At 42.4% G+C, this 13,031-nt stretch overlaps 1 protein-coding gene across 1 annotated transcript in view; it reads left to right on the plus strand.

Moving 5' to 3' along the window:
- Positions 1–9,924, plus strand: part of LOC122942064 (protein Wnt-8b-like) — an 83,544-nt gene extending 73,620 nt beyond the window's left edge. The window contains exons 7-8 of the mRNA XM_044299556.1: positions 7,782–7,924; positions 9,358–9,924. Coding sequence (XP_044155491.1) covers positions 7,782–7,924; positions 9,358–9,924 — 710 coding nt within the window. The remainder of the gene's footprint in view (positions 1–7,781; positions 7,925–9,357) is intronic.
- The last annotated feature ends 3,107 nt before the right edge of the window (positions 9,925–13,031 follow it).

Raw genomic sequence — 13,031 nt, forward strand, 5'->3', positions numbered from 1 at the left:
ACAAACAAACGGCCTCTGTGAGCGCTTCAACGGGACGTTGAAGCAGATGCTGAAGACGTTCATGGAGGCGCAAGGGAAGGACTGGGAACGATATCTACCACACCTGCTATTTGCCTACAGAGAGGTTCCCCAGGAGTCAACCGGGTTTTCGCCCTTCGAACTCCTGTATGGTCGACGAGTAAGAGGTCCCCTAGACCTAATCAGAGAGTCTTGGGAAGGCAAGGTTGCCGGAACTGAAGTCTCTGTAGTAGACTATGTCCTCAGGTTCCGAGACAAAATGGAGTCGCTGGTAGGTCTGGTACAGGAGAATATGGTGCAGGCCCAAAGCAAACAGAAGCAGTTGTATAACCGCACTGCCCGAGAGAGAATCTACCAGGAGGGGCAGAAGGTCTATGTCCTGCTGCCAATGCGGCAAAACAAACTGCAAGCTGCATGGGAAGGGCCGTACCCCATTGTCAAATGTCTGAGTAAGGTAAATTATGTGGTGGGCCTTGGAGAGGGAGGTAGGAGACAGAAGACGTTTCACGTCAACATGCTCAAGGAGCATCACGAGAGAACGCCACATGTTATGCCAGTTTGCAGCCTGCCCGAAAGGGAGGAGGCCGACCCCCTACTAGATCTGCTAGCTGACACTCGAGAGTTGGAGGTGGATTTAACCCTCAACCCTCAACTCTCGTCCCAGCAGAGATCTCAGCTCTTAGAAGTGTTGACGGCTCACCGTGACACTTTTACAGGGAAACCCGGGAGAACTCACCTTGCAGTCCATCATGTGGACACAGGTACACATGCTCCCACAAAGCAGTCCGCCTACCGTGTCTCACTGGAGGTCCAGGCAGACCTCAGGAGGGAGATCGAGGAGATGAAGCAGCTCGGGGTCATTCAGAAATCCCACAGCGCTTGGGCCTCACCGGTGGTTCTGGTCCCGAAGAAAGATCAGACAACCAGGTTCTGTGTGGATTATCGGAAACTGAATGCCATCACAACCTTGGATGCTTACCCCATGCCCAGGATTGATAAAATGTTAGATAAGTTGGCAGGAGCCAGCTACCTGACAATCATGGACCTGAGCAGGGGGTATTGGCAGATTCCCCTGACCTCGGAGGCTCAGGAGAAGTCGGCCTTCATCACCCCTTTCAGCTTATACGAATATACTGTAATGCCGTTTGGGATGAAGAATGCGCCAGCCACCTTTCAAAGGCTTGTGAATGACTTGCTGGAAGGACTAGAAGAATGTGCTGTCGCCTATTTAGACGACATTGCCGTGTATAGCCCCACGTGGAAGGAGCATCTGGTGCACCTGTCGCAAGTACTGGACAAACTTGCTGTGGCTGGACTAACTGAATGCATGAATGAGGTCACTTACTTAGGCCACAGAGTAGGAGGAGGCACACTGAGGCCTGAAATAGAGAAGGTGAAAGCCATTACGAGATGGCCAACACCTCTCACCAAGAAGCAGGTCATGTCTTTCTTGGGAACGGCCGGGTACTATAGGAAGTTCATCCCGAACTATAGCGCCCTGGCCAAGCCTCTGACAGACTTGACCAAGAAGAAGCTGCCCAGGATGGTGTCATGGACGCCGGAATGCGAGCAAGGCTTCCAGGCCCTGAAGGATGCACTAGCCAGTGCTCCTGTGCTTCAGGCCCCAGATTTCACTCGGAAGTTTGTGGTCCACACGGATGCTTCCGCCTTTGGTCTGGGTGCAGTCCTGAGTCAGGTGAACCAGGCCGGGGAGGAGCATCCTGTACTATACCTGAGCCGTAAGTTACTGGCCAGGGAGACCAGCTACTCCACAATAGAGAAGGAGTGTTTAGCTATTGTGTGGTCCCTGCAAAAGCTACAACACTACCTGTATGGACGCAATTTCACAGTGATCACTGATCACAATCCCCTCAGCTGGTTGGCACGTCTCGCAGGAGACAATGCGAAACTGCTGAGATGGATCCTGATTTTGCAGCAGTACAACTTCACCGTGCAGCACAGAAAAGGTAGCTTACATGGAAATGCCGACGGGTTGTCGCGGCAGGGAGAATCGGCCGGAGACGGCTGGGTTGCTGTGGAATAGGCTTGTGGCCATTTCCCCAGGCAACCTTTTAAAAGAGGGAGGTGTGCCGGCATACATACATAATTCCTCTGGGTAGCCATCTTATATGCTTCTGGCATATGTAAAAAAAACTGTGAACTCTCATCTTCCTGAAGCCTGGGTCGCTTATGATATAGATGGACACTTTTATTACCACTACTCTTTGAGGCCAGCTATAAAAAGGTCATAAAGGCTATACCAGGCCCAGCTCATCCTGTCCTGTAAGATAAGATCAGCTCGCTGTCAAGCCTGGCTGGAGCGTGACGTCATTAATTTCCAGGTCTGGTTTGAGGAGAGCTAATAGCCCTTAATTAGCTCTGGGCATAAAACCAGTCCACTTTCATATTTCATTTATGAATCAACTTATGCCCTTTCTGACACCAGATCCAGGCTCTACAGAGTATTGTGGTTAATTGGGTATCAAATATGACTAGAGGATGTGATTCTGTAGCTGACCTATGGGTGGTAGAAGAACTACAGGTCCCAGCATTACCGTGTGTGGTCTCATTCTGTAGGTAAATAAATAAGGATCGCAAATATGTATTCTGTATAAAAATATGCCGATGTATCAAGGAGATACGGGCTTAAGTATAACCCTCATTGTAGGAACTGAACTTTGATGGGGTCATAAAACACTTGGGGGCCATCCCTAGGCTTCACAGTCACTCTGCTGCCATTGGCTGACAGGAGTAAGTCTCCTGCCCATGGGAGAGTTCATAAAAATCCATGCACAAGGACAGAGGAGAGAGACCCATGGAACATCACCAGACACTTAATTGGACATTGACGGCATATCCCTGTATCAGAAGAACTTTGAGGGTCTCCCCTGATACATACTGAAAAGGGGTTTGCTATAATCCAAAAAGGACATATGAACAACCATCTGAAACCCTCCAGAGAAACTAAGTATTCTTTCATCTTTTTCCCTTTCATTTGAACTGTCGTGATTATTTATATTGTTATTATTATTCTGTAGTTTTATAGTCATTTTCATTAGACTTGTATGCACTGCTTTTTACCGCTTATTAAAGATTATAAAATCTAAATAGCCAAGTCTTCCATAATCTAAGCTGCTGAACAACGTACCTTGCCTTTGAAGAGACGTTACCAGGTAGTTAGTTAAATTGCATTTAGGACTTGTAGCTGGGGGTGATTGACTGCGGTTGGTCAGTAAGTGATATCCGGTTCATCCACTGATCTGTGTGATAGTGAATGACCCGGATAGTCGGCTCGTGGACCGGGAACCCACGTGGTGGCAGTTACCGAAGTGTAGTGGGGGGTGTTAGCCGAATGGTAATACCCCGGTCACCTGAGGTCTCTGTGTGTGCGCAGACTCCGTCACAGACCACTACGTCACAGCTGTGGGATCCGGAGCGCTCGGATCCATAGTTCGTGACATGGATGGCTTTTTTTTTGAGAAATAATGGTGGCTAGGTATCTTCCAGTGAGGCTATGCACACACCATCAGTTCCCTAAAGGCAACAGAATCAATTAAATGGTGTGGCAGTGACTGCACCACTGCAGCTTGGCCAGGTGAGCGTTAAACTTGTGCACCAGTAGATTGTTGGGCATGTAGAGTGTTTTTCTGGTCACACTTTCCATTATTGATGGCTGTTGATGGAGCAGAGTAGAAGTATGAGGAGTAGCCTGAGTGAGAGAAGTAACTGATGATGACAATGAGAAGGACACAATACTGCACATGGATGCGGCCTGGCTGCTTTAAAGGAGGCCAGTATAAGGACACCCACAGTATCAGCTGCATCACCAGTTCCCGAACTGAAAAGAATAGAAACAGATCTGGCCCTGGAATTTTTTGGGAGGTTCTGGTTCTACGTTGCCTCTGCTCTTTATAGCCCACACTGCAGCCACCGCCATCCTCTTACTCTGATGTCACCTCTCCCTCCTCAGCACAACGATCTGGCTCCTAGATCCTGTCACAATCATTGTCATTGTTCTCACAATCCCTACCATTTTTATTAGATTGTGATATGTCATTGTGGGCTCCATGGCCCCCCTCCTGATTCCCTGCTCTATATTTGCCCGGGTGCCACTGTCGCTACTGCTTTCTTTTCCTACTGCCACCACCATGGCTTCAAGTGCCATTACTACCACCAGCACAACTATGCATTGAGTCCCCCAGCTCTGCCTGAACTTCCTCCTCATGGTAGTCCAAACGCTGACTGTTCTTACACAAGTCATCAGAAGGGAGATTATCTGCCCCTCTAATAGGACCTTTACTGTTTCAAAATTGGTCTAACAGGCCTATATTCTGCTTATCTTTAAAGTGGCAATGTAATTTCAGTAAACGTTTGATATGTCATAGGGACATATCAAAAGCTTAGATCGATGAGGGTCTGAGCTCTGACACCACCATCAATCTCTAGAACAAGAGAAGAGAATCACTAGCTTAGAGTGCTCTCTCTCTCTCCTCGCTACAGGACAGGAAGCAAGACAGACTCAATAGAAAGTCTATAGGCCCGTCTCGCTCTTGCAGTATCCCAGACCTGGGGGGTATCTGCAAAGTTTAAATTATGATGTAATGTTTGCAATGCTAATGTAATATACTGGACACTCAGCATGAGGAAGGCATGGCTCAGCCCTTTCTGGAGCTTAGGGTAAGAGCTGACTCCACTTTTGGTTCCAGAAGATTATAGAGTCTTGCTGTAGAGAGGTCAGAGGTAAGGAGCAGTCTCTATGTGCTCCTCTCTGCCAGACTTCAGCACCAAACCCTGGAGACCTCTAGAAGCTCCAGGAGATGGAAAATAGCAAGAACTAAAGGGAGAGGATTTGCATGGCTACTGGTAGAGAAAGAGAGAGACAGCAAGGTAACTCAGCCTATAGCATTCCATACTGCTGCTGCAAAGAGGAGACTAGTTAAAGGGGTTATTCCATGACTAAACAAAAAAAAATGAAAATCAGATATCATATAGTACATGACAATCTCTTTCTAACAAAGCTATTACCAGCCCTTTATCTCACATGGATCCAGATATCTCCTCATCCATTGCTCTGCTAGATTTATAGCAAGCTGACAGCTCAAAAGAGAGTGTTTTTTCTGCTGCAGCTAAGGGGGCGTGTCCATTCTGTTGCAGCTCTGAGTTATGATAGGGAGTATCATAACTCAGGAGGCAGATAAAGGAGGCAACTGAGCATGTGCAGCCATCTCAGTGAGCTGGACAAAGAAATAAGAAAAAGCAGGTGGCACTATACAGATACATTTTATTAAATAACTCATTAAAACTTTAATTACATGCAATTACTAAATTATTTACATCCAGGTGCTGGTTTGAAAACTGTACAATATTTTTCGTGGGACAACCACTTTAAGACACCATATGCACACCAAGCTAAGTGGACACTACAGCCACAGATGCAAGATTGTAGTTGCTAGCCAGAGATCTCAATAACAGGAACTTTAGCAAGAGAAGGAGTAACTAGAGGGCAAATGTTGCAACAAACTACCTTGCTCATTCTTGGACATCTCAGAGGATTTTGCACTGTGTATAGATAACTGCTGGATGTACTACAACTCCTATTGTGCACACTGCACACAGTAAAGACAGACTTTTGTTAAGTTGAATCTGGCCCATGCCCTGCCTAGCACTCACATGTTAACACTATGGGCACCCCCAAACTGCCAGATACTAATACATCCATTAAATCATTATGAACTGTAAATATATCTAGCGAATCTTTGTTGTTATGAAATATTATACTGTTTCATTTTAATCCTGCAGTGGTTCCATTCACACCTTCATGTTCACTGAACTGATGCTTATTTTATGTAAATCTAACCATGAATGCTTCCGGATAGCTTCCAACTACTTGTTCCCAGCAGGAGGCAGTGTTCTCTGTTGTCAATCAAACCTGGCACAAAACCGAATCAGTGTTCTTTCATTCTTTCATTATCTGATTAGGTAGACCCAGTTATATTATCCACAATACAAGGAACAATAGAAAAGCCCCATGAATAACTTACTCTACATACCACCTGTGCAATATCCAAATGTAACATACCAGTTATCAAAATGGTTGTACATTTTGGTCAAGTGATTTTAAAATCATAAAATATATATATATATATATATATATATATATATATATACACACACACACTACTCACAAAAAGGGATATTTTGCTTGTGGGTAAAACTTCAGGATGAACCTAAAATGCATTTTAACCTTTACAGGTGAACTTAATGTGAATTTATCTAAACTTTTGAATGCACATGTCCAACTTTTCAATGTTTCAGTAATTTTTGCAAAACTTGTTCTCTAACAAGGAGCTCAACGGCAAAATAAGTGTTTGATCCATGAATCACCCAATAAATTACCTGGTTCAATTAGAATCAGCATTTAAACAGTCCTCATCATGCTGTTCACATTTTGACATCATAAGACCAAGAAGACACCTAACAATTGATCAATAATATCTCGCCATTGCGAGGCTTCAAGCAGGATGTTCTCTGACAGAAGTGGCCACTGAGCTTAGAGTGCCACAGAGTGTCATAAGCAGGTTGCAACAAAGATACTGACAGACTGGAAGAGTCACAGAAAGGCATAGAGGTGGACGTCCTTTGGCCACATCCCACACTGATGACAGCTTCATTGTGAACAATGCTCTGCAGAACCGGATGCTGAATGCCACAAAACTCCAGGCAGATTTGTGGGAGGTGAGAGGCACCCAAGCGTCGCATCAGACCATTTGAAACCATTTACATCAGCATGGTCTACGTGCTAGACGGCCTGCAAGGGTATCTGACCACAGGCGTCATCATCTTGCATGGTCCAGGGAGCAGCTATGCTGGACAAGGGACCAGTGGGCTTCAGTGCTGTTCACTGATGAAAGTCAATTAACACTGAGCAGAAATGATGGCCACCAATGATGTTGGAGACATCAAGGAGAGCGCTATGCATTAGTCACTGCCCTACACTTTGTGAATGGTACAGTGACAAGCCCATGCTACTTGAATAACATCATCAATCCAGTCATTCTGCCTCTGCATGAACAACACAGGCTTAATTTTATTCTCATGGGCTACAATGCTCCAGCTCATTGAGGTTGCATCATTAGGGAGAGGCTGTTGGAGACTGGGGTACCTCAAATGGAATGGTCTGTACTTTCTCTAGACCTGAATTCCATTGAAAACCTATGGGAGTCGCCATGTAGATGCTTTTTATTCTGTACCCTAGAACCTCAATGACCTGAAGGCCGCCCTTCAAGAAGAGTGGGATGCCATGCCTCAGCAGACAATAATTTAAATTGTGAACAGTATGAGACATTGTTGTCAAGCTGTAATTGATGCTAAAGGCCACATGACAAGTATTTGATACATTGACATTTTTTGTGGGGGTATACCGACCACTGTTGATGGCTTTTGTTTCAATTAATTGTTTGAGATGAGGAAATATCTATTGCATGCTTCTACTTTCATGATACAATATTACTGTAGCGTGAAGTTTTTACGTTTTCCATAAACTTCATCTGAAAGCCAAATATCCATAACTATATATGTATGTATATATATATATATATATATATATATATATATTCATATATATATATATATATTTATTTAATAATGATCTTCCTGAATCCCATATTGTAATACGTTTTGCAAAAATGCAAACATTAAGTCTGCAGGTCCAGATAAATATATTACTTACGTTACTTGTTGACATTTATTTTTTTCACTTACAGGAGGACAAGGGTGGCTGTGGGGTGGCTGCAGTGATAATGTAGGATTTGGAGAAGCTATTTCCAAGCAGTTTGTGGATGCGCTAGAGACTGGACAAGATGCTAGAGCAGCCATGAATCTTCATAATAATGAAGCAGGAAGGAAGGTAGGAAGGTACCATTATAAACTAAATGTAATAAACTTTCCTAAAGCCCTGACATGGTAGAAAAAAATGCAACAACTGTAACACAGAAGGCAAAAAAACATAGTATACTAAAGAATATTGCTAAAAAATTATACACGGCAATAGGTACTATAGAGAAAAGGTTTATGTGTATTTGCCGGTGTGTCAAGCTTCCATCACATTTCTATATTTTTAGTGTTTAAATGTAATTATTAGAGTAGGTTCATGTGACTGTTTCGTTTTCTGTTCTTCTGACGGATCAGTAGAACGGAAAACTAAGAAAAAACGGATCCTTTATTTTCAGCCCTAATTATGCTCATTTTGCATCCGTTTTAGACAGTTCCATTTCATAGACTACTTTTTTCCGTCTAACATAACGGATCTCAGATGAAAATGGGTAAAACGTATGCAAAATGAGCATAACTTAGCATAACGGGATGCTCAAATTAAAGGATCTATTTTTTTGTTTTGTTTTCTGTTCTTCTGATGGATCAGAAGAACGGAAAACAATATGGGGATGTGAACCTACCCTTACTCTTCAGCAAGGTGATATAGCAACATGAACATCAAAGAAATCCCAAGACACGAGGCCAAGCACAGTACAAAATCCATAATAACAAATCAAAAGGTCAAGAACTAGTGAAAGTCGAAAAACACATGTATACAAATAGTTTCCTGCCCTGTTTTCTGACATTGTGTTATCTAAGATGGTCTTTAGACCTTTAGAAACCAGGTCCACTATACATCTCAAAGCTTAGAAACTAATGAACAGGTCCACTGGATAAGATGGTGGTGACCTATGGCTATGAGTTTCTACATGTTTACCATGGTCGACATTCAGGCTGAGAATACTGAATTCTGTACATCTCTTGAGTCTTGTTTTGTGCTATCTACAGTGCATAAAGTGGCAAATGTGTATATTCAAATTATAATTTAAAAGTTTGACTCTATGTCATTGGAGATGTCTTCAAATAAGTAGCAAGGTAAGCAGCAATTGGAACCATGTATTACAGTAGGAATACAGGTTTATGGACATGTCAGAGGCCATGAAGGCAAGTACTAGGAAACAGTAGACACTCTGTGTGTCATAATACAGATTCTGTATGTATAAGGACTACTTAAACCATTTACTAGGGAAATGCAGATTCAAATTGAAGTTTCAGTAGCTTCAAGTGAAGTTTGCCTTTATAGCAATGGCATATATTGTATTACAGGTCATTGGTGGTTTGAGTGGAAGTCCTGGAAGTAAATCCTTATTTTAAATAAAATGAAACTAGTTCTGCAAGGCCATTAGATTTCACGAGACCGCTAATCGTCAAAGAAGGTAGTGAAACAAGGTAGTGAACAAAATCAGGCGCATCACAGGTATACTGTGGGAACATAATTGTTTACCTGTATTTCTCTGTTCTGTGCAGGCAGTGAAAACCACCATGAAGAGGACATGTAAGTGCCATGGGGTCTCAGGAAGTTGCACTACCCAAACTTGCTGGCTTCAGCTGCCAGAATTTAGAGAGGTGGGCTACTATTTAAAGGAAAAATATCACAAAGCTATAAAGGTGGATCTGCTGCAGGGAGCTGGTAACAGTGCGGCCAGCAGAGGTGCCATAGCTGAAACGTTTAGTTCTATCTCTAAGAAAGAGCTTGTTCATCTGGAAGATTCCCCAGATTATTGCTTGGAGAACAAAACTCTGGGTCTTCTGGGGACAGAAGGCAGGGAATGTCTTAAAAGAGGCAAGTCGCTCAATAAGTGGGAAAAGAGAAGCTGCAAGCGCCTATGTGGAGACTGTGGCCTGGATGTGGAGGAGAGAAGAGCAGATATGGTTTCCAGCTGTAACTGCAAGTTCCACTGGTGCTGTGCTGTTAAATGTGAGCAGTGCAGGAAAAGTGTGACCAAATACTTCTGTGTCAAGAAGGAGAAGCGCGAGAGGAGCGGAGGTGGCATTACACGGAAGAAAGAAACTAAACCAAAAAAGAAGTTTTAGACACCATTAACAGATCAATAACTGTATTGTTTATAAAAACTGGTTTGCTAGAACAAAGAATGGATCCGGTCACCTTGTGACACAACATGGTGATATGGTTTCTAGCTACATTTACTAACTGGACTAATACAATGTACGCTGAATACTGAAAGCATGCAATTTTTGATCAGTATTGCTTCCCACACAATGCATGCTCATGTTCTCAGCATCAAAAAAATATATAAGTACCTTCATCAATTTTACTTACACAGCTCTTAAATCTCCTTTTTTTAATTTTATTAAAATGTGGTAATAGTTTTTATAAAAATGTTATTATGTCACTGCCTTTAATGCTCTGTAGAAACCGGTTACTTATAAATTTCAAATTATAGTCGAATCACAAGAGCTGTTAGGATGTTTTCTGAGGTTTTAGTATTTTTAAAACCTCTATAGGCTGCAGTTTTAAATATGTGCATTATGCTTAATAATATATAGGTGCCTTTGTTGCAGATATGTTTTTTAATACAGAGCGGACAATCAGTTTTTTGATACATAGAGGACAATTCACTTTCTAGGCCTATGTAGATACTGTACTTCTTGGTCCTATATTTTGCAGGGAACATGAATCTGATAATTCTTGCATTTATATCATATATTCCAATTTTTATGTTTTATAAAATTGTGTTTCCTTGTTAATTTTTGTCTGACACTGTACACAGGTAAATGTCATCAAATGGAAAGCATACGCTACAATCATTTCTGGAAACTTTTGTTTTTGATTGTAAATTTCACAAAAAATTTCAGGCAGTGAGGAATACAGCATATATACACACGTGGACAAAAGTGTAGGAACCCTTTCGGTAAAGCAAGAAAAATCCACAATGGTCACTGAAATAACATGAAACTGACAAAAGTAATAATAAATAAACCTTTACTTAAAATCAGCTAATGAAAATCAGATATTATTTTTGAATTGTGGGTCAAGAGAATAATTTATAAAACAAACTAATTATTCTGGCCTGGACAAAAATTATGGTACCCTTAATTTGATATTTTGTTGTACAAGCTTTTGAGACAATTACTGCAATGAAGCGATTCCTGTAATTCTCAATGAGACTTCGGTACCTGTCCACAGGTATTTTGGTGCATTCTTCATGAGCAAACTGCTCCAGCTTTCAGATATTCAATAGGATTTAGATTAGGGCCCATTGAAAGCTACTTCAGAATATTCCAGTTCTTCTCACTCTCTCTCTTTTAGCATGTGTTTTGTGGCATTATACTGTTTGAGGACCCATGACCTGCTACTGAGACCAAGTTTTCTGACACTGGGCAGCACATTTTGCTCCAGAATGCCTTAATAGTCTTGAGATTTCATTGTACCTTACACAGATTCAAGACACCCTATGCCACATGGAGTAATGCAGCCCCAAAACATAACCTCCTCCCAAGAGTGTAGCTATAGGGGAAGTAACTAAGAAGGGGCCCATCCAGGAGAACTAAAATATTTTATTTCCAGGCTCCCTCAGCAGTTTTATAAAATGACATTATATACAGACACGGACTGAGCTGCTGCCTGGCCTGGCCTGAGAGAGCGATCTTGACTAGCCACAGGAGTGGGGGTTGCATGGGAGGAGGGTGTTGTGAAGAATTTGCTGTGGGGCCCAGTAATTTCTACTTTACTCCACTGCCTCCTCCATGTTTTACACTACGTACAATGTTCTTTTCTTTGTATGCTTTATTTTAGCATCTGTGAACATAGAGCTGATGTGACCAAAAAGCTACCGTTTTGTTTCATCTGTCCAAGAAAAGAAGCTTTGTGGCTTTTTCAAAATCAATTTTTTATTTTATTTGCTATCAACCATGGTTTTCTCCTTGGTCGTCTTCCATTAAGTCCACTTTAGCTAAGACAGCGACGGATGGTGGGATCTGACACTGATGGACTAACCATGGCGTTCACCTCTAATCTCTTTGGAAGTTGTTCTGGGCTCCATGGTTACCATTCATGTTATCTTTCTCTTCAATTTGTTATCAATTTTCCTCTTGTGGCCAGGAAGGTTGGCTACAGTTTCGCAGACCTTAAACTTCTGAATAATGTGTGCAACTGTAGTAACACAACAGCTGGAGTGCCAAAGGTTGCTGACCCCTGGTCTATAGATTTTACCTTTAACATGCTTGTCTATAGTTTTCTTTCTAATCTCCTGAGACAACTCTCTCCTTGGATTTCTTTCGTCCGTGTTCAGTGTGGTACACACGATGATGTAAAACAGAACAGTGACTACTTTTTACCCTCTAAATAAGACTGATTACAAGTTTGAAGACACTTGTGATGCTAATTACAGGACATGCCTTAGTTTAACATGTCCCTGTGATCAAATTATTTTCAATCTTTTCTAGAGGTACCATTATTTCTGTCCAGGTCAGTTTCATTAGAGCAATGTGTGATTTTCATTAGCTGATTTTCAGTAAATTTTGATAACTTTTGTCAGTTTCAAGTTATTTCAGTGATCATTGTGGGTTTTTCTTTTTTTAACGGAGTACCAACAATTTTGTCCATGTGTGTATTAGGAACTGTTCTTACGCCTTCTCAATGGTGGTTCCCACAAAATACTGTTGAGGTGCATTTAAAGGAGTTATTAACCCCCAGGGACCTTTTTGGCAGACCCCCCAATGTGGCCTGACCTGTTGAGGAAATCATACTTACCTGACCTCTGCCACTGGGTTCCAGCTTCTTCGCTCCCCCACCACCACTGCAGTTCTACCGTCTCTCTGAGTCAACTTCCAGGGGGGACATGGGGACATCACCCCTGTGGCTGGTCATTGGCTGCAGCTGTCATGTGACCAGAGCTGCAGCGGGGAAGAGCAGGAGCCTGAACCGAGTGTTGGGAATCAGGCAAGTATGGTTTCCTCTGCACGTCTGGCCACAGTGAGGATCTGCCCGAAAGGCCCCTGAGGGTAAACAACACCTTTAAAAACATGTCTTATGGGAAAATTGTGTTGTAACTCTGGAATACTGTGTCGTTAGTCACCGTTTTTGAAATCTGATTGTGAAAACTATCCCTGTTTTCTGATGACTACTGTTACCAAGGGAATTTTATTTTTGTACTTTGAAATACTAACAGAGGATATAC

This window comes from Bufo gargarizans, chromosome 6 (genome assembly GCF_014858855.1).
Source record: "Bufo gargarizans isolate SCDJY-AF-19 chromosome 6, ASM1485885v1, whole genome shotgun sequence".
NCBI lineage: Eukaryota > Metazoa > Chordata > Amphibia > Anura > Bufonidae > Bufo > Bufo gargarizans.